The 22,719-nt window shown below is 37.9% G+C and overlaps 1 protein-coding gene across 4 annotated transcripts in view; it reads right to left on the reverse strand.

Moving 5' to 3' along the window:
• Positions 1-22,719, reverse strand: part of LOC126335100 (uncharacterized) — a 157,556-nt gene that overhangs the window by 122,696 nt on the left and 12,141 nt on the right. For 2 of the 4 annotated variants that reach the window (XM_049998035.1, XM_049998034.1), the window contains 2 exons: positions 8,910-9,143; positions 7,049-7,162 (listed from right to left, as the gene is read on the reverse strand). In XM_049998035.1, coding sequence (XP_049853992.1) covers positions 7,049-7,162; positions 8,910-9,143 — 348 coding nt within the window. The remainder of the gene's footprint in view (positions 1-7,048; positions 7,163-8,909; positions 9,144-22,719) is intronic. The other 2 variants (XM_049998037.1, XM_049998036.1) reach the window with 1 other exon arrangement.

The raw sequence follows: 22,719 nt of genomic DNA on the forward strand, positions 1-22,719 counted from the left end.
GGCATACGAGGGGGCCATCCTGGTACCCATGGCTGTTCCCTTTAATTGTTGGTATGTCTGGCCTTCAAAAGTGAAGAAGTTGTGGGTCAGGATGAAGCTGGCTAAGGTAATGAGGAAAGAGGTTTTAGGTAGGGTGGCAAGTGAGCGGCGTGAAAGGAAGTGCTCCATCGCAGCAAGGCCCTGGATGTGCGGAATATTTGTGTATAAGGAAGTGGCATCAATGGTTACAAGGATGGTTTCCAGGGGTAACAGATTGGGTAAGGATTCCAGGCATTCCAGAAAGTGGTTGGTGTCTTTAATGAAGTTTGGGAGACTGCATGTAATGGGTTGAAGGTGTTGATCTACATAGGCAGAGATACGTTCTGTGGGGGCTTGGTAACCAGCTACAATGGAGTGGCCGGGATGATTGGGTTTGTGAATTTTAGGAAGAAGGTAGAAGGTAGTGGTGCGGAGTGTCGGTGGGGTCAGGAGGTTGATGGAGTCAGGTGAAAGGTTTTGTAGAGGGCCTAAGGTTCTGAGGATTCCTTGAAGCTACGCCTGGACATCAGGAATGGGTTTACCTTTGCAGACTTTGTATGTAGTGTTGTCTGAAAGCTGACGCAGTCCCTCAACCACATTCTCCCGACAATCAAGTACCACGGTCATGGAACCCTTGTCCGCCGGAAGAATTACGATGGATTGGTCAGCCTTCAGATCACAGATAGCCTGGGCTTCAGCAGTGGTGAAGAAGGATTGAGAGGCAAGGCTGGAAGTCAGAAATTCCTGGAAGGTTTGGAGAGGGTGATTTTGAGGAAGAGGAGGTGGGTCCCGCAGTGACGGAGGACGGAACTGTTCCAGGCAGGGTTCAATTTGGATGGTGTCTTGGGGAGTTGGATCATTAGGTGTTGGATTAGGATCATTTTTCTTCGTAGCATAGTGATATTTCCAGCAGAGAGTACAAGTGTAGGACAGTATATCTTTGACGAGGGCTGTTTGGTTGAATCTGGGAGTAGGGCCGAAGGTGAGGCCTTTGGATAGGACAGAGGTTTCGGATTGGGAGAGAGGTTTGGAGGAAAGGTTAACTACTGAATTAGGGTGTTGTGGTTCCAGATTGTGTTGATTAGAATTTTGAGGTTTTGGGGGAGTGGAGCTGGAAGTGGGAGATTGAGTAGATCGGAGAGACTGGATCTGTGTGCAATGAGAGGAGGTTGAGGTTTGCTGGAAAGGTTGTGAAGGGTGAGTGAGTTGCCTTTCCGGAGGTGGGAAACCAGGAGATTGGATAGTGTTTTGAGGTGGAGGGTGGCATACTGTTGTAATTTGTGGTTGGCCTGTAGGAGGATGCTCTGAACAGCTGGTGTGGATGTGAGAGAGGAAAGATTGAGGACTTTTATTAAGGGTAGGAGTTGATGGGTGTCTTCATTGGCTGAGTTGATGTGTAGGTGAAGGATTAGGTGGGTGACGGAAATGGATTGTTCAGTTTGGAACTGGTATAGGGACTGATGGAAAGAAGGGTTACAGCCAAAGATGGGAACTTTAAGTGTGAGGCCTTTGGGGGTAATGCCAAATGTCAGACAAACCTGAGTAAATAAAATATGGGAGCTAATCTGGCTAGGGCGATGGCATGTTTGCAGAAGGAATGTAAATAAAACTTAATGGGGTCATTGTGGGGATGTTGTGAGGGTGACATGGAATAAGAAGGTGGAAAGTGTAACATGAGGCTGAAATGAAAATGAAAATAAAAATATATGGGGAGAGATAAAGGTGAACTAAAAAGCAACTGGAGTTCTGGTGTGAAAAAAGTCGAAAAAGTGTTGGTTAAAGCTGAGCTATGTTGATCCTGTGGTGAACTTGGGTTGGTAAACAACAATGTGCACAAAGGTTAGGTGGTTGTGTTTTGGGAAAATTTCGAAAGTAAATGTATTAAAAGGAGTGGTTATGTGGTGGCAGATTATGAAAATGAGGCTAACAATTGTCTGACGAAGAAATAATGACGTTAAAACCTGTGGGAAGCGGCTAAAATATTATGTGACTTTTGCAGATGGTCTGAAATGGCAATTTAGCTGAATTGGAACCATCACAATAAAACACTAAACAACTAAAACAACTATAGCAGCAATTTGGATTTCATTACATAATGTCTCTACGAGAATTCTCCAACGCTGTGGGCCCATTGGATTATAAAGTCAGAAAACATTAAAGAACCTAGGTCTTCGTATATTTAAAAAAAAGGTGTTTTGAATGGTATGGCTGGGGTAATTATTGAACTCCGGTGCATCCATCATTTTTGCTATCCAGTTTGATTTTCCATCTAAGATAGCGGCCAGAGTGAAAAATACACAAAGTTTCATCACAAAAAATTGTGAATTGGGCAATTAAAAAGCAAGAGTGTACAAAGTGTAAAGGTGAAATCACCAAGATTAAAGAACATAATTCAAGTCTGCAATTAGTTATTAGTGAATTGAAAATGAGTACCTCGAAAATTCAGAGCGAAAAACTTGAGTCAATGTCAAATCAAAACTTGGAAAATCATCCTCAAGAGAGTTCAAACAACTCCTAAAAGTGGACAAAAAGGTCGTATAAAAACAGCAGGCATAAAGTGAAAACTGCTGAAGACTGTGCAGTATCACGAAATTTAGTGAATGACAGCCAATTTCAGATACTTTCTGATATGGACTACGCAAAAGCTGTGAACAATGTTATATTATGTGACAAGATCGAAGACGGTGCAAAGCAGATGAGACAGGAGCATATTCCACCATGGAAAAACAACCCCAACATAACAGAAATATGAACAAAATACATATACCGACTATCGGAAATTCTCCAATGGTATTATCATCTCTCGCTGGTACACAAAACAATGTGGAAAATGTGAGTCAAGACGACACAGGTACCTGTAGCTATAGACTAAATAACAGTAATCTTCCAACAAAAAGTAGGCCTACGTATAAAATTGACATCTATGCTGATAGCCAAGTGTGAGGAGTAGCCTCTGAATTGTGAAATTTATGTAAACACGAGATCAACAGCGTGGTACAATCAGAAGCAAATCTTAAGGCAGCAACTACAGCCACTCACGAAACAATCTCAGGGCTAAATAGTAATAGGGCTTTCTTGCACGTACTAACAATGTAGCAAAAAATGAGACAAAAGATCTTGTACCTAACCTTAAACGGAGGCTGCACCAATTTAGAAATATGAATATGATCGTATTTTCTATACCCCATCGTCATGACCTACGCAGCTGGTCCTGTGTGAATAAGGAAGTGAAAAAAAAACAGATAAAGCAATGCAAAATCTATGTAGGAACATATGTCAACATAAGCACACTATGGAAACATTCCATACAACACATGGTTTTCACATCAACAGACTGGGGAAGGCATTTATTAGCAGTAAGATCGTGGAAATAGTTCATATGGGGGGGGGGAATGCTTTTTTACCAGAAGTAAACATTCCTGCAGTTCTGACACAGACAGCTAGAGTGCTTATAATTCGGAGATATCATGTAACTGTACAACTGATAAACAAACAGTGCTAAAATATTTACATTGGTGCAAGTCAATATCTGTTGTATACGAAATAAATTATCAGAATTGCAAAATTTTTGTAACATTAAGAATGTTAGATGTAATATGCTTGGCAGAACATGGCTAAAAGAAAATGAAATTGAAAGTTTCATCCCTCAAGGATATGTAGTAGCTGACATAATGTGAGGGAAAAGGAGAAAAAATGGTGTTGCTGGGATTTACATCAAGAATGTGCTAAAATTTTCAAAACTAGGTGTGACACTGTACTGTTCAAAAATAAATGCTTAGTTTAGGTGTCTGAGACTAACTGAAGGAAATGAAATAATGGTTAGCCTGTATGGGTCTCCAAATGGAGATATAAATGTATTTTTTGAACAATTTGAGTTAACGGTTAAAAAACTCCTTAAACTGAAAACAAAGGTCATTATCAGGGAGGATTTTAAAATTAAATGATAGACTCAAAGCAACAACTCTCTAGAACATTAAATATTTTGAGATCCTTAAACCTGCATTGCACAAACACCTCTCCTAGTCATAATGATGCATGTTTAGACAATATTATTGTTAACTTACATAGAGAGGAATATGTAACTAGCCCGACTGATGGAGTTTTTGAAGATCATGATCCTTTGCTTTTAACAGTTTACCACAAGCATTCAACTTATTACAGTAAATCTGATGTGGCATGGGTGAGAGGTCAGAGGGTGGAGCACATTATGTTGTTCATTGACAAGTTAAAGAACACGAATTGGGACTCTACATATGGGAGCCAAACAGGAAAAGATAGATTTGAAAATGGTTTTGATGATCTCCTTTAAAAAATACAGAGACTTATGGTATTCATGTTTCTCATTAATAAAAGTTAGTTCCCCACGTAGACCTACACATAAAAGCACAAAAATCAACTGGTATACAAAAGAATTTGCAGAAATTATGGAAAACATGCACAAAAATGAGGATAATTGAGGGGAGGAAGAGAGGAGTAGGGTCTACAATGACTACCTCTGAAGTAAAAAAAAAAAAAAAAAAAACATTACAAAGATAAGCTCAGGCAGGCCAAAACAGCAGCATGTGAAAGTTATATGGAAGGTGCTACAAAGTAGTGCAGGACAGCATGGGAAGTTATTACACAAGATAATTCTTTCAGCCACGTGTGTCAAACTCTTCTTGATCCATGAGATCTGAATGATCATTTTGTAATGTTAGTCAGAGAACTAAGAGATAAACTTAACACCTCAGATACTTCTGCAAGGGATCTCCTCAGTCCCCAGCTGCCTGAAGAACCTTTATTTCGCCAAAATAACACCTGATGAGATCTGTAAAACTGTTTCCAAATTGTGCAGTTCCAAAAGTATGGACTGCTACTGAATGTCCAATTATGTTGTTAAAAGACCAGTTCACTTGATAAGTGAGCCACTGAGGTTTATTTTTAACAAATGTTTAGAGTATGGAGTTTTTTCGGATTTGCTCAAAATCTCAAAAGTTATGCCCAAACACAAAAAGGTTGATAAACTACTCCCCAGAACAATCAACCAGTTTCTAGTGAGCCAATGCTCTCAAAAAAATATTTGACTCACTATGTACATCCAGTAAGTAATTACTTTGAAAAACATGCCCTCAAAAATCATGGACTCTTACGCAACAATCAGCATGGATTTCGGACAGGTCAAAATACAACTGCAGCTGTTCTAGAACTGCTGACCAAACTTTAATTGCTTTTGAAAATAAGAAGATGGTTTCACTTGTATTATGTGATTTACGTAAAGCTTTCGACTGCATTCCTTTTAACATATTACTAACAAAATTGTGAGTATTATGGTCAACAGAAATGTACATTGGCAGTAATCCCTTCCTACCAGACCAACAGAAGACAGTCTCAATTGGAAACAGACGTTCTCCCTTAGTAAAAATTGGTACAGTGCTCGGTCCTTGGCCCCTTCTTTTCCATTGTGGCTATCAATGATCTGGCCCACTGTGTATTGCAGTCTGTAATCTGCTGTGCTGATGATTCAACTTCACTTTCTTAACATCATGCCAGCCCAAGCCTTAGTAAGATTTCACAAAAACTCTTGACTCTGCACTGAACTGGTTTGCAGCCAATAAACTTGTCTGTAATCTAGACAAAACTCAAAAGCTTATATTAGGACTGACTATGGAGATAGAAAATAAATGTCTCAAAGTTTTAGGAACACATATTGATGCCAAACTCAGTTGGGAAGAACACATGAATCAAGTCTGTAAAAAAATCCCAGAAGTGTCCTACCTCATACGGAAACTGAGATATGTGGTCAGTAATTATTATCTAAATACGGCATATTTTGGACTCTTTCAGTCACACATCTCATACAGCCTTCTCATATGGGACATTCTCCTCATTTCAGCAACATTTTAAAAGTCCAAAAACAAGTTGTCTGCATATTATGCAAGGCTTGTTCTTAACAGCACTGTCACCCTCTTTTTACCAGTCTTAAGCTACTAACAGTTGTGAATCTGTACATCTATGAGTCTACACTCAATCAAGAACAGCATTAAGAAATGTGTTTTAAGGGAAACAATACACAAACATGACACAAAAATAAGGCAAACATTGACATTCCAAGGCACTGGCTAGCTATAACTGGAAATTTTTAACAAGCTGCCTCTTACTGCTCAATCCCTGCCATTCGAAACAATATTGTATGACTGGGTGACAAAAAAAAACATTATACAATATGAAAGAGCTCTATGATATGGACAATACTGATGTTAATATTTGAAATTATAGCTGTATATAAGATATTTAATTTGTGCATGAACTATAAAGGTTAACTACAATAATTTAAGTGCAACTGTAACTTCATATTATTAAGATAGCACCTGATATTATTAAGAAAGCCTATTCTATGGCAACAAAAAATTCTGAAGTCTAGAAATAATGTTTCATCTTTACGGTGAGTTGCAGTTATCCTTTTCATAATTGTTTATATTCCAACCTGGACTTTCCATTGTAATAGTATAGATATAGATGTCAACCTGCTGAACCTTTATGTGTGAATTTCTTTTCTATATCTGTTTGTACTTTCAGTCCCAACTGTTCCTATCTGTATCAAGAGATGTTTAATAGTAGCATATGAACAATTATAAATACATTCCTATTAACAATGTACACTCTTTTTCAAAAGTGTTTTGCTGTTGTGAGTTCTATTATTACTGTTTCCTTTCATAAAAATAAGAGACTGGATTTAAGCTATATGCAAAAACAGTTTAATAGTTACAGATTTCATTCTCATTTAGATGGTTTTTTGCAACAAAAATTTTCCTATTTCAGTACTTGTCTTCCTCTCAATAGTCACTCCCCATGTGTCACCTAATGCTGAAAAACCTTCTTTGTTTGTTACAACCTGTTTACAATTACATAATGAATATACATATTTACTGAAACAGTATTTGCAATGCTCCAATAATCTGAATGGAGCTCCATATTTTGTTTGTATGGCACAATCAAAATTTGCAAGAAATATGTAAGTTAATGCATTACAATAACATAAGGCTCATATTACCATTATTTCCTGCCAAAAGACATATAGCATAGACCTCTGGAAGAATCTTCTCCAGATAAGACGGTCTGAACTGCACTACCAGTTTAGATTTATTGTAATCCACAACCTTCAAACCTGAAAGAAAAGGAATGGTTAAATGCAGTAATTAACATTTTAACATGTTAAACATATGGCATCTTTTGTTCTTGCAGCATTTAAGTTAATTCTCACAGTTTATAAACAACATTCTTACTATCAAATTCTATGACAGAGCACAGGTAATTTTGCAGCACCTATTACAGGTACTATATGGCATATTACATTCACTCATACAATAAATTATAATGATGCTGCAAATGACCTCGAGATACTGGAATGTTTTGTATGACTTGCATAATTATAAGGTAGAGACTTAAAATTAAGATTCATGTTTGTGTGAGCTGTGTGTGTGTGTATGTGTGTTTGGTCTACTTTTGACAAAGGCCTTGTTGACCAAAAGCTGAGACAGTCTTTTTGTTGTGCCTATCTGAGACTCAGCTTCTTTGCTATATGGTGAGAAGCAACTACCCTTTTCATCATATGAAATGTGTCAGAGAAGCAAATGATTTGTAAGGTGAGTTGAACAGAATGGATAGCAACTTAAGAAGAGTTTACAAGATGAACATTAACAAAAGTAAAACAGGTTAATAGAATGTAATTGAGTTAACCCATTAACTGCCAAACTATTTTGCTTCAACCTAAATTTATTTTTGGGTTACCTGAGTGACACAGAGGCTGGGACAATGGAAGAAAATGCTATACTTTAGACAAACCCCAAATGAGGATCATGGCAGTTAATGGGTTAAGTCAGGCGATGCTGAGGGTATTAGATTAGAAAATGAGACACTGCAAGTTAAAGGAACTATGGGTGGCAAAATAATGGTGATGGCTGAAGTAAAGAGGATGCAGGGTCCAGAATGACAATAGCAAGAAAAGTGTTTCTGAAATAGGAAATTTCTAGACATTAAATATAAATTTAATAGTCAGAAATTGTTTGAAAGTATTTATTTGGAGTGTAGCCTTATATGAAAGTGAAACATTGATAATAAACAGTATTGGCAAAAAGAGGTTTGAAGCTTTTAAAATGTGGTTCTACAGAAAAATGCTGGAGTAGGATGGATAGACCATGTAACCAGTGCAGCAGTAGAAGCTGTCAAGTGTGGTTTAAGCTTGGATTGTATGATTGTGATAGTCCAGATTGGTGAGAGTGAGGGAGAGATGGAATTGGAAAACCTGAAGGTTCTTTGGTACGCTGGGTGACAGCCCACCATGCCAGATTTAATGGTCAGGCCATTAGGTGGGATACCACGTGTCAGACAAGATTTCAGAAATAGGATGTGTGCTTGTAGTGCAAAGGAATACTGCACTGAGAAGGCATTTTGGCTTCCTGATGTAATGGGAGACATATAGTTCAAAGACAATGTATTTCCAAAAAAATGAAAATTTTCAAGTTACTCATCCATATCTGCAACAATCTATTCTTCATTTATTGATACCACATTTTCTCAACAACTCTGGTTTGGGAAATAAATAATTGTTACCCATCTCTCAACAAATGAAATATTATATAGTGCAGAGTTGTCATTATTCCAAACTGATTTTTCACCTAAGTGAATCTTATATTCATGGGCTTCTGTTGGAGCTAATAAAAGAGATCAGATATATTACATGGTTCGTTTAACTGTTGTTGCTGCTAACTGAATCATATTCTGAAGTTTGTTTATTTTTGTTGTTACATATTGTTCTATGAAAATCATCAGTTTAAATCCACATATCACACACGCATTCAGCCTCCATACACATTAATGCAATTAGACCAGGCCAAAGGACCACCCATCATTACCACATAGCATGTGGCACTCCAATCGTTCAAGAAACCGTACATCTGAAAATCTGTGATGCAATCTATCTGCAATTGATAAAGCCTTTGCTTCAGACAGTGCCCCATACTTGCTACCAAAGTCGATTGGTTGAGTAGTGTGAATATCCTTCTGCAATTGCAATTTAATATCGAGCAACTGCTTCCTTCTTTTCAGCAGATCTTGTTTTTGGGAGAATAGGAGATGCTCTCTCTCACCTGGAAACAAGAAAGGAATTCTTGTTAATTAATACTATAACAATGAATAGACAGCACTGTGTGAGTATGTTTATTAAAGTCATAAAAAAATGGTGAACAATTAGTATTCCAAAGTTTTTACCGACCAACATATTTTCAAGTACTTTACATTCTACATTTGTAAAAACATTTTTTAATTACAAACCAGTCAAAAAAACACAATTCAACAACAATTTTAAATAGAAACCTAAGTTTGATGACAAAGGACCATTCACCCCCAAACTTTCTAATCTTGTGAGCTATAGTAAAAAACAAACAAAAAAAAATCAATTTCCCCCCCCCCCCCTCTCTCTCTCTCTCTCTCTATGTGGTACTGCCGACAGCTTAAATCAATTACAGAAATTTACAACAAATCTGTAAGTTACAATGTACAGTTCAACATCAACACTGAAGGTCCGATGAAAAATTTGTTCTCACTCCCCCCCCCCCCCAAGGTGTTACCTACTGTCTCTACAAGACAGCACACAGATTAATTCTGTTTGTAGTGAGCAGTTGCAACTATATCTATATCCATACTCTGCAAATCACCACAAAGTGCCCGGAAGAGGGAACAGTCAACCAGCATTCATTTAGCAGTGATGTGAGATACCAGTAAGTCATTTAACTAACTATTCTTCTCACAACAATTTTGCAACTCACCGCTCCAGAAATATACATACCACAAAAAACATTCACCCTGAGCACTTACATTCACTAAATATTCATCATTCCTCTAGCACAATACTTCTTCAGGCAAACATAAATGACTCATCAGGTATGTACAGAAGCGGTGATCCCCACTTTAAAAAGAAAGGGCGAAGAGATAGGTACTTTGAGAAACATGTCTCCCATAATACTTCACAGAGGAAAAGGAAGATAGGCAATGACGTCAACAGGGCAAGAGCTTAGATAGAAATTGGCCAAGCCCTGATCAGATGAATAATCATGGTCTTTGCTTTAAGCAATTTAGGAACACCATAGAAATCTAAATCTGGATGTCCACATGGGAATTTCAACTGACATTCTTCTGAGTGTGAGACTAATGTCTTAACCATGGTGCCACACAGTACAGAACTTCCAAAACCTAGAGTTCAGCTATGTCTGAGCTACATATAATTAGTATAAGAGCATCAGAAAGACAGTTTCATTTGCACACTTCAGTTCATTAATGTCATGTGGAATCTCTTTTTGGGGCAATTCCACACACAAAGTATTCATTGCAGAGATATGACCTTTCCACCCTTGAAACTCACGTAGACAACTGTTTTAAAACTAGGCATACTAACAACACCCTAACAATAAATTTAGTATTTTTTAAGTTTTGTATGAAGGAACAGTCACAATTTAAAAACACTAGCAGCATTCATAAACTTAACAATAGGAACCAAAGCAGTACCACATTTCATGCCTTAATTTTATCTTCACACAGAAAGGAGCAAAGTATGCAGCCAGTTGGGTACAGTCTCGAAATAGTTAGAAATTGCACTGGCCACAGTGAGTAGGCATCAGGCTCCAACACTAGGCTGCAGTGACACTGGGATATGTGAGGTAAAATCTGTAACATCTCTGGAACCCTTGGAAACCTCTTAACCATTTTGCCTTCCTATGTGTATCATCTTACTGGTTTGTCATCGTTTGAACATAAATGGCAGAAAGTAACAAGGATGTGTGTCTGGAAAGAAGGAAAATGTAGGAACTGGCCACATACCTGACCCCCTCATGCCTTAGCTACAGGTAAGAGGTGCTGCCCTGTGTTGATAACACATCTAAGACAGCACTGTGTGCCTCATGTTGGACGAATGGACAATTTTCTATATCTGGACAACCACATAAGTTGGATGTGTAGGTCAATGGGAGCTACAAGGTTTGGCAAGTAAGGAAACCTCTAAGGGAAATAGTAGGCAAGTTGGGAAAGATAGCAAGTGTGCATTCTATATGTGTCCTGTGAAGTCTCGTTTAAGATGTGACGAAGGGTTTGACAGTAGCTGTTGAAGGCAGTGATCCAAGATGTAACCAGGAGGAAATTGTAGCTCATCTCCAGACAAATGGAGTTTGTCACCCAAGTTCTCAGGCCACTCTTGATTCCTATTCATGGTTGGCTGAATTGGTGAAGAGAGCTAGTATCGCACAGTACTGGTCATTTAAATAGTGGCAACATAAGGGAGGAGTAAATAATATGGACTGTTTTGAGGTGTGTGGCTGTTGGATACTTTCACCAGCAGTGATTGATGCATCCAAGTTCGCATCTCGACAGTTTCTTGCTACGCTTACCACTGAAATGGTCTAAATGATTAATATTCTCCTTTTAACATAATGATACTTACTTCTCCTTTCTTGAAGAAACGGGATAATCTTTCATCCCCATGATAAAGAATGCAGGATGATATGATAATAAATGAGGTCACTGGTATACTTGAAGATTGCAGTTTGTTGTTTTTCCACGTAGCATTTTCTGGATGAATAATTTAGAAGTAAAAACTGTCTCTCTTTCCAGAAGATATATTGCGACAAACTTTTACACAAATACACATACCTCACTCATCAACATGTCCCCCCAGAAGTGTAGGCAGGAAAATACAGATAGTTGAAGAGTGAAAACTTTGATATCGACGTAAGGAAACATTTTCATAAGAGAGTACCACTTAAACCACTTTTTGGCCTGACTGGGGATCCAATCCTTTTATTTGGGACGAAGTTTTTATTTATCCCCGTCCCATGTCAGCTTTATTTTTGTTAAAATTAATGTACATGAAATTTGCAAATCTAGAAAAGTTCAGTTTACAAGAGATCATGACTCGACAAAGGGCATGTCTTTTGCTCCATTAACACCTATAGTTCGTGCAGTGACATCTCCACAAGATAAGAGGTGTTTGTTGTGTGAATGCCTTGCGGTACCATCGGTACAACTATGGTGAACAGTTCAGCCTTGGATCTATAACTTTGCACATGATGTCGAACTGCATGTCATTATAGTGACTAGAGGGTAGCTCCATAGGCCAAGTGCACTTTGATGTGTGTGTGGTTAAAAAAATTCAATGCCGCGACAGTGAAGTCAAGGTTCTGTCCATGGTTATACAGACCACGCCATCATCACATATTTCGGTGTCCAAAAGGCCATCTCATATCACCGGCACAACATCGAGAGCTCACCATATTCCAGGTAATTCCATAAATTACTTGCTGTAATTCCTCCTCCGAGGTAAAGTTCAACGTCCAATGCCACTACAAAGGACACTTGGAACATTTTCATCATTGTAGGTACAAGCAAGTTTGATCACTGCTTCACACGAATGTGTATTCCTCATTTTGTACATGCTAAATGTATTATCTATGGACATTTTTTCTTTGAGCCCCTTTTCATTTCACACATGTTAAGTAGCCTTTGCACATACAGTTTCCCTAACATGTCTTTGTACATGAGTGTAAAAATTCACACCACATACATAAATAAATTAAGACATGTTGTAAATTTATGAAAAAAATTCTCAGTTTTCTTGCCACGTCAATTCGGGATAAAATCTTGAGCTTTCGATGATAGCCTCCGTTGACATCGTCAGGAGCAACTGACTATCTTCACTGCTGCTGTGGTGGCCTTGTTTAGCCCGTAGAGAGCTTCTGATTGGTCAGCGATTACATACTGTTGGCTTGTGATTGGTCGGCGATTACATACTGTTGTCGCAGACGGTGTCAATGTCTGCGATGGTAGTGCCACTTCTTCTGTGGGAATGTAAACATTGCAACGAATGTGTCTGCTGCTTCTCTGCATCGAGCACACTCCGATGCACCATCTACGCAGCGCTCTTCCTATTTTACTGGATATAGCGCTACAAAAAGGAAGAACTGCAATCAGTGGTTCATCCTGTGAGTGTGCAGCATTTTCCCGTTTCCTTTTCTTGGAGAACACTGCCTTTATATCACACACACCATAGCCATTCTTTTGGAACACTTACTTCAGATAGTTAATTTCGGACTTCAAGTGGTCCTCGTCAGAAACAGTTTTTTCTCTATATACCAATGTGTTCAAAACAGCTCTCTTCTGAACATGATGATGGAAACTCTGGGCATTAAGATATAAATCGGTATGTGTCGGCCTGTGGCACACAAGTGGCCGAGACGCCCAACTGCCTGTTGTTGTACTAAAACCTCCAAGAATGACAACCTTCCTTCCTTCTCCATCTCGACAGTGAGCTGGATGTTCAGATATATGCTGTTCGTGTGTTCCATGAATTGTTCAAGAGCTTCTGCGCTGTGTGGCCAGACCATAAATGTATCATCAACATAATGATAAAATAAGAATGGACAGAGAGGAGCCGAATTTAATGCACGTTCCTCAATATTCTTTCATAAAAAAGTTAGGCAACGAGGGAGAGATGATTGCCATACCATCCGTCATTTCATAAAATTTAGTAACATACAAGAAGTAGGTGGCCATAATCAATGCCGGCACAACTTTATAGTTTCAGGAGGAAGAAGATCTCTCAGTATTTTCAAAGTGTCCTCCACAGGAACTTTTGTGAACACTGATACCACATCCAAGCTGACTAAAATGTCATTTGGACCAAATCCAATCATTTTAATTTTTTCAATGAACATCTGGGAGTTCTTGATGTGATGTTCACAACATTCGATTAGAGGAATCATCAACTTTGTTAGGTATTTTTTTATCCTCTTAAGAAAATTAAGAAGATGATGCACCCTGTTATGGGCAGTCCCGGCCTAAGGGTCCCTGGAATTCACAATATCCCCTGTGAGTGTGAAAGCAATGATATAGGTCAGAACATTTGTACCATTTCTGACCACTGTGCAGAACACCAACGGCATATTAAAAATAGAGACCTAGAGAAATCAGCAACTGCAGAGCACAGCCTTACGAACAAACATAAAATACTGTTTGATGAAATAAAAATTTTGTCCCATGCCAGGATTCTGTTATTAAGGAAGCTGTTGAAATAAGAATGAGCAAGAAGAAGAACTTTAACTGTGATAGTGGGTATTACCTGAGCGGTGCATGGAAACGAGCACTCGATGCTGAGAAGCAGCAGAGACATTCCTTGCAATGTTTACATTCCCATGTAAGCTGTGGTGCCACCAGCACAGACACTGACACCGTCTGTGACAGCAGTACATAATCGCCAACCAATTACAAGCCAACCATTCAGAAGCCGTCCACAAGCTATATAAGGCTACCACAGAGGCATTGAAGATAGTCAGTTGCTCCTGACGATGGCAATGGAGGCTATTGTTGTAAGCTCCAGATTTTATCCCGAATTGACACAGCAAGAAAACCAAGAATGGTTTACATATCAGTGCCATTCGCAAAAGATTTCACTTTCACAATGTAAATTTGCTCCTTATAACTACACATAAATGTCATTTTAATATTATTTGACACATGACGATGTTTCAGTGACACATTATTTCATAAAAATTCTCATCAATTTTTACAATGAGATAGTACTCCCTTTAACTTTTTAACTTGTGACATAATCTTTGTTTACATGAATAATTTGCAAAACGTGACACGTCAGGACTGAAAAAACGATATCCATCTATGCAATTTAGTGTACAACTACCGTCACATCTCATTTAACTCAAGTGTTTGTAATTCCAACACAAGCAAGTATAGCTACACTTAGCCACGCTTCTCTCAATTCTACCAAGAGGTGGACTATGAATCTACAGGGAGTTATGATAAGGAATAGAAAGAAGCATTTATCATCTCCTGCTGAAATCCATCATTTACAAATCACACAACAATTGAGCAAATTCTCTGTGAACGATCCTTCATGTTTTAGGACAAACTATTTATTCAGTGTTTGCAGCACTATAGATAAAATTCAAATTTTGCTATGTCATATAAGTTTATTAATGTCATTTGCTTAAAAGTACCTGTAATGATTGTTCATCAGTGTACTTAATTTATACTTTTCTCTGCGGGATACAGCTCTTGTGTGTAAATACTTTGCTGCAAAGGTTGTGTCAGAAAGAAACGTTCATGGGAGGACACTCAGATAAGCTGTTATTACGTGTAATTGTGTCTTGGACACTTGTATTCAGCATTCATATTCTGTTACTTGCATTCTTCAATGCACAGTCCGACCCCTTATTTTTCATTCTTTGGTAGTACAGGGCCTCAATTTCATTTCACAACATTTTACATACATAACTTCTTTATATTCACGCATTAGATTCACATTATCACATTCATACACATATTTATATATAAATAATTACTCATACTGCACTGTGGCCCATTTCTTTTGGTAGCAGCTAACTGAATTCTCTTTCTTCTCATTACAAAGATGTGACCTTGCATTGTTCATTGTAAAAAAAAAATTTAATATTAATTTATCAACTAAACAAGTAGTTGCTCCAAGGCCAATCAACATATCATTCACACTTTTAACATACATATTTTCATTCAGTATGCAATTGTTCTTAGTTCATTATTTTTCTGACTGATTCTCAGAATATAACTCTTTTTTTGTGAGAGAGCAAATATTAACAGCATGTCTATCACTTCGACTTGCCTTTTCGGTCTCTTCCATATTCATACAATGAGTTCATTACCCCTTCTTATAGCTTATTCAGAGCATGAGCACATCCCAAGAATTATTCATTCTTTCATGGTAAGCACAGATTTCCTGTACTATAATTAAAAACAAAGATTCCAAGACTTACCAAGCGGGAAAGTGCCGGTAGATAGGCACAATGAATAAAACACACAAACACACGCACAGAATTTCGAGCTTTTGCAACCGGCGGCTGCTTCGTCAGGAAAGAGGGAAGGAATAAGAAAGATGAAAGGATGTGGGTTTTAAGGGAGAGGATAAGGAGTCATTCCAATCCTGGGAGCGGAAAGACTTACCTTAGGGGGAAAAAAGGATAGGTATATACTCGCGCACACACACATACACGCATATCCATCCATACATACACAGGCACAAGCGGACATATTTAAAGGCAAAGAGTATGGGCAGAGATGTAGGTCAAGGCAAAAGTGTGGAGGCTATACTCGCGAGTATATACCTATCCTTTTTTCCCCCTAAGGTAAGGAATGACTCCTTATCCTCTCCCTTAAAACCCACATCCTTTCATCTTTCCTTTTCCTTTCCTCTTTCCTGACGAAGCACCCGCCGGTTGCGAAAGCTTGAAATTCTGTGTGTGTGTTTTATTCATTGTGCCTATCTACCGGCACTTTCCCGCTTGGTAAGTCTTGGAATCTTTGTTTTTAATATATTTTTCCCATGTGGAAGGTATATGTGTGTGTGTGTGTGTGTGTGTGTGTGTGTGTGTGTGTGTGTGTGTGTGTTGTAAAAGAACATCTTAAATAACTAATGACAAACCTTATTTTTATTTATACACAAATAAAAAACACAAGAGAAAATTATCCTAAAACTAAGTGAACATCTTTCATAATTTACAGTGAAATATTTCTACACTTAAGCATGACAACTTCATAGTTGGTTTAACCTCTTGTCAAACCCATTCCACATACATACTCCTTTACATCTTTGTGTGGATAAAGGCCCTTGTCCATTCCATTTATGGGGTAATCTAGTTTATATGATCCTGGACGACGTACTTACGTGATTACAAATGGATCAGTGTGTAAGAGTTGCCATCTCCAGTTAAGCTTTCCATGTTTGGGTCATTTGCAGCAATACTTCTTGTCCTACATGGAATTGTATGGTGTGCCCTAATCTTTAGTTGTACGACTTTTTTCCCTGCTCATCCTTTTCTCCTAGGTTAATCAAAGTTTGGCGTCCCCCCCCCCCCCCTCCAAATAACATAACTCCCTTAGATACTTCAGGGAGGGATTTTTCTCATTCATCCATTTCTCAAACATTAATTCAGTTGGTGTAAAACCTGTCAAAGTATGTGGCAAGTTATTAATGATTTGCTGAAATCCATTTTGTATGTTTCTGTGGTTTGTAGCAGCATATAAATTTATTAAATTTCTTAAACACCCTTTCTACAGAGCTTGCTTCGGAGTGGAATCATGATACCAGTATGTATTTAATTTACTTGTGGTCATGAATTCCTTCCATCTGCTACCTATGAAGTACGATGCATTATCAGTTAACAGTATCTTTGGCTTCCCTACTCTCAGGAGACAGTCGTCTGTAATTCTAATAATAGAACCAGCTGTCACTGTCCTCAATGCATACAATTTAATATACTTGGAAAAAATGCCATATAAGGCAATTACATACTTAATGCATGCTTTTCCTTTTGGAAAAGGACCAGCAACATCCAATGCTACTAATTCTAAGTGTCTTGTGGGACCTATTGGATGCAGTTTAATTGATTTTAATTTGTTGGATTGTAGTATCCTGACAAGTAGTACATTTTCGAATTATTATCATCATCTCCTTCACATAGTTCGAGTCTTATTTTTTACCAGCTTGGATCTACTTCTTGCAATTGCTCCAGGCTATTGGACGATTTTACACAATATGGTAGGTGTGTTTTGTCTTGCATAAGTATGACACGGATTTTTCCATTTAGTGAGTTCTAAAAATTCATTTAGCCCTTGGGGTAGCCTCCACAAAGTGTCAGCAATTACATTTTGTTTACCCTTGATTACACTACATCAAAACTGAATTCCTGCAACTAAGACATCATCTGGCTATTCTTCTGTGCAGCAATTTGCAAGTCAAGAGAAAGGAAAGCATTTGGAAGCCACAATAGAGTTTGGTGTATTTTCCCTACAAATAATATTTGGATTTCTTAAAAGCCCACACTGCACAGAGAACTTCAAGCTCCATTACTGAATATGACTGCTCACATTCACTAAGAGTTCTGCGAGCAAAACTAATTATCCTGGGTGTTTGTTGTCCATATATCTCAGTGATCTGGAATAGGCATGCCTTCAGGCCTGTGAAGACACATCAGTAGTTACACAAAACCCTTATGACATGTCTGGGTGATGCAATATATTTGCACAGAGTAAAGCTTCTTTTATGTTTTTAAAGTTGGTTGGAGACTCACTGGTCCACATCCATGGGTTATTCTTCCATAACAAGTTTAACATGACATTGCTGTTCAGCAACTGATCAGCAATAAATTTTCTAAAGGAAGACACTAGGCCTTGGTAAGCTTTGAGTTGTTTTTTGTTCTGAAGTAGGGGGGAGGGGGAGTCTGATTGCATCTAGTTTCCCTGGCTCTGTCAAAATACATTTTTGAGGTTTTTTTTCTGAGGTGGGGCAATATGTCTGACTGCATCTAGTTTCCCTGGGTCTGGGAAAATACCTTCGAGTGATATGGTGTGTCCTTTCCTTCCCAAATTCAGACTTCTTTAAATTTGCTGTAACGCCGAATTCTGGGAATCATTATAAGTACAAGTACTTGCCTCAAAAGTCACAAATTCTCTTTCCGCATAGGCGTTGCTATTAGCGAGTCATCCCTGCAGCCAGTGACATTATTAAGGAGTTCTGGACCTAAAACTTTGTCTCACACAGGAATGAAAACACTTGCACTCACATTTAACCAAAAGCCACGACACAAAATTCACAGCTTCTGCCTCCAGATACAGACTGTGTATTTCCTACTGACCTCATAGAAAGCTACCTGCCAATACGATTCTTTAATTCAATTGTGGTAAGGTATTTGACTTTACCGGACTTTAGTAACTGTTCTTCTAAGTTGTTGGGACATGTCCTAAACAGGAACAATGATCTTGTTTATATTCCATGCATTGAGTACAAACCTAACACTACCATCATATTTGGCAAGAGCTAAAATCAGATTACAATCTGGCAAGTATGAGCATTGTAGGGCTCCACAATCTCTCATCCTCTCAATTTCTTTCCTCACTGCCTCCTCCTTGGACCATGGTACAGGACATTATGAAAAACAGAATGTTTTGTTAAGGTAAACGTCCATTTCATATGTGTAATCTTTTATTAGTCCTGGGAGCTTTTCAAATATATGCTTATACTGTAGTATTAATTCCTGTAGCTCCTCTTCCTGGTCTTCCAACAAACAAACTGATTCACTTATGTTTGCTTGTATTAATGCTACATCCATACTTCCTTCATGTAGCTGTTTGTCTTTTTGTGCATTGCGCAACAATGCATCTGTATAAGACATTTGTACTCTAATGTCTACATTTGGCAGAGGTTTGTTTTCTATTGTACCTTTTTGATTAAATCTACTGATAACCTTTGTTTGTTAACTGTAAAGAAAAACTTTTCCTGTCCGTTATCAATCTGTACCTTGTATTGATGGAAGGTATCCACATCAATAAGACAACTAACTACAAGTTTTTCCATCACTCGAAAAATGCATTTTAAAGACACTTTTTCGATAGCAATGGCTATTAATGCTTAAAGTCTCACCCCCACTGATTTGTTGTTTTGCTGGTCCTAGTTAACAGGAGGAGGATTGCCTGGCCATCTACCACCTCGTGGTTCTTGCCAATTATTATACTGGTTATTACCACCCACCAGGGTTACATTTTGAATCTGTTGTCCAAAACCCCTTTGTTCAGTATAAGCTGGTCCATTTTTATTAGGTTTATGGTTTCCTTTAAAACCTCATTTGTGTGCATCCTTGATTCCCCAGTTACCTCTTGTGTGATTATTATTACGCAAGTGGTAAGAGTTCCCACTGTTATTACTTTGCGAATCGTTATTTCGCGGATGTTTACTTCGCACATTATTGTTCTGGGTTTGTAACTACCCTCTTCATAAATTGAGGGTAATCGAATCCAGAACGGATAAAAGTATTCTACTTCATTCTCAGGTATTGTGATTAATTTTTCCTTGCTTTGTCGTGGTAAGTGACTTCCGAGTATTTTTAGTACATCCACGTGAGAGACTGGATTTGTCCAATATCTTGTTTTGTTTACATTTTTTTTTCAAAATATTTCTTTAGGCCCCATGTTTAATGATGAATAGTACTGGGTTAAATAACTGTCGCCTTAGCCTCTCTTCCTCTGCTATGTACCAGAACTTGTCCAAGAAGGCACTCTCAAACTGTTCATGACACTGCTCAGCCATATCAGTTGCCCGTAATAAAGCATCACCCTTCAGCGAACTTCATCTTCCATGCCTCAGTCCAGTTGCATGGTAACACATTATGGAAGGCTCTGGTGAATACCACGGGGTGCAACTTTTACCCTCTACAGCAAAAATAAGAAACTATGCTGTAGTAACCCCTTGTCAGCTAGAAGAATAGACAGGCAGGAGGTGCAGTCTGATACTGCCATTGCATTGTTTGGCTGCATGTGGGTATACTCTGTGTATGCCAGTGCAACTGGTATTGACATTGGCAGTGCCTCCTGAATTTTATGCTCTCCTTCCTCTCCACCTGAGCGACCAGTGGTAAACGGCGGATATGTATGGCACCTTTCTAATATGCCAGACTGCACTTGATTGCTAGTGATTAGTGGCTCCTTTGTGATGTCAGTACCACCAGTTAAACTGTTGTGCAATTTTTCTTCTGCTGCTTTTAAGCATGATTTGGTCTCGGCAATTAGTTCCTCAACTACCTCTTCGAGCCCTTCCACATTGCTCTTATGCTCTTGCATCACCTTCTGTGCTAATGTTGTATCCTTATCTAATAATCCTGATTCGGCTCTTTCCATTAAGTTCTTTACATCCTTATCAATTCTTTCTTGGGTTTTCTTTACAAACTTACAACTCAATTTTAAATTATTCATTTTTACAAACAGTTCCTATACTTACTCAGGCAAATCTTTAAATATAGTTTGCTACTCGGTAATAGTATCTTGCATCTCCTTTACACTTTTAGTAATTTCTGATTGAGTCGCCTGCATTTCAATCTGTGTGTCGCTCATGTTTTTCACCTTACCTGTCACTTCCTCATGTACCGTGTCAACATCCAATATCTTTTTACCTAACTTATCGTATTCCCTGAGACAGATCTGTGAATAGCTCCACCTTTAATTCTTTTCCCTTTTCGGACAACTTACATGTTAAATCATTTGACAGGTCAGTGCACAATGTTTTACTTACGTCATAAAATTTTTACATATGTTGATTTCAAAGTTACTCAAATTTTTGTGTCACAATTCCTTAAAATCTTTAAATGTTTGTGTTTGTTGGTTTGAAGAATCTTTGATTTTTGTGTTAAATTATTAAATGTTTGTGTTAGATCACTAAAGTTTTCAGTTTGTTCATTAAATTTTTGTGTTTGTTCACACCTAAATTCATTGAGAGTTTTTATCATCCCTTGCATAAGTTGCATCAACATTGGGGTACCTTTTCAAACACCTACAGGTCTGTTTTGGCTGATGTGGAAATTTTAGATCTACTAGAATTTTCTCTACCGTGCCTTTCACTAGACTCATGTGAAAAACTGCTTCCCAGTGATATTCGTGAATTTATTTCATCTGCCATAAATAACCTCTGTCATTAATCACATTGCTATCCACAATAATAATTGAGCTTAAATAACACTCGCCACTGTCTTCTCTCTCACTGACATTTTCACACTCACTATCCTTTGTCGTCGCATTAATCTGTATCCATTTCTGTCCTTGTGGTTTTATAATTGCAAAATTTTAAAATGAATATGCTTTTCTTCATTACTCTGAGAAAATTTGCTAAATTGTCCTGTGATGTGTTGCAAACATATACTGCAACTCATTGTTGCCACACTTACACTTATTCAAAATTCCCAGCCAAAAATTGTTTTTAATAAATACTAATATTATAAGGCTCCAATTTTTTAGGATGGGAGGGGAAGGTACTACAACTATTAGATACGAGTGAGGCGCTATCAAGTGCAGCTCTGCAAGCTACAAGTTAGTGTCTTCCCATCTTCTCGATGGGTTTCACAATTTCTATTTCTGGTAGTTTCCAAACAAATTTTATTCTCAGTCCATGCATATCCTTCTTTTATAATCCTTCCCTCTTTCTTTTGGCAATATTACTCATTTCATGCAACAAAGAAAAGAAAAGATAATAAAAACACTGGAAATTTTTACCACATTTTAAATATTGTAATTACTTCAATTATCTATACCTAGCACCATCCTTTTTATGGTCGCCAGTTATACTGCTCAATTAAGTACCGGCGACGTAAAAGAGGTTTGCATAACATGGAGGTGTGTGACTGACAGATACTTTAAACAGCATTGATTCATGCTTCTAAGTTTGTACCTCCACAGTTTATTGCTACGATTATCACTGGAACAGTCTAATTTATTAATGTATTTATTCTTTTTTTAACAGCTACTTACATCTTTTTTCTTGAAGAGAAGGGAATTTCTTCCACCCTTCTGATAAAGAATGCAGTATCGTACAATCATTAGACTTGAAGATTGCATGTTGCTGTGCTTCCAGGTATCATTTTCTGGGTGACAATTTAGAAATGAAAGAAACTGCCTCCCTTTCTAGAAGACATATATTGTAAAACCCTTTAACAAATACACACAGCTCACACACACAACACATCCACCCAGAATCACAGACTGGAAGGGACAGATACTTAAAGACTAAACATTAGAATGAAGATACATGTTCACCTTTCTTTTTTTTACGTCTCTCTTATTGGTGTGGGTATGTTTATATTGCATCTTTGTCAT

The sequence above is a fragment of the Schistocerca gregaria genome, chromosome 2 (genome assembly GCF_023897955.1).
Source record: "Schistocerca gregaria isolate iqSchGreg1 chromosome 2, iqSchGreg1.2, whole genome shotgun sequence".
In the NCBI taxonomy this organism is placed as follows: Eukaryota; Metazoa; Arthropoda; class Insecta; order Orthoptera; family Acrididae; genus Schistocerca; species Schistocerca gregaria.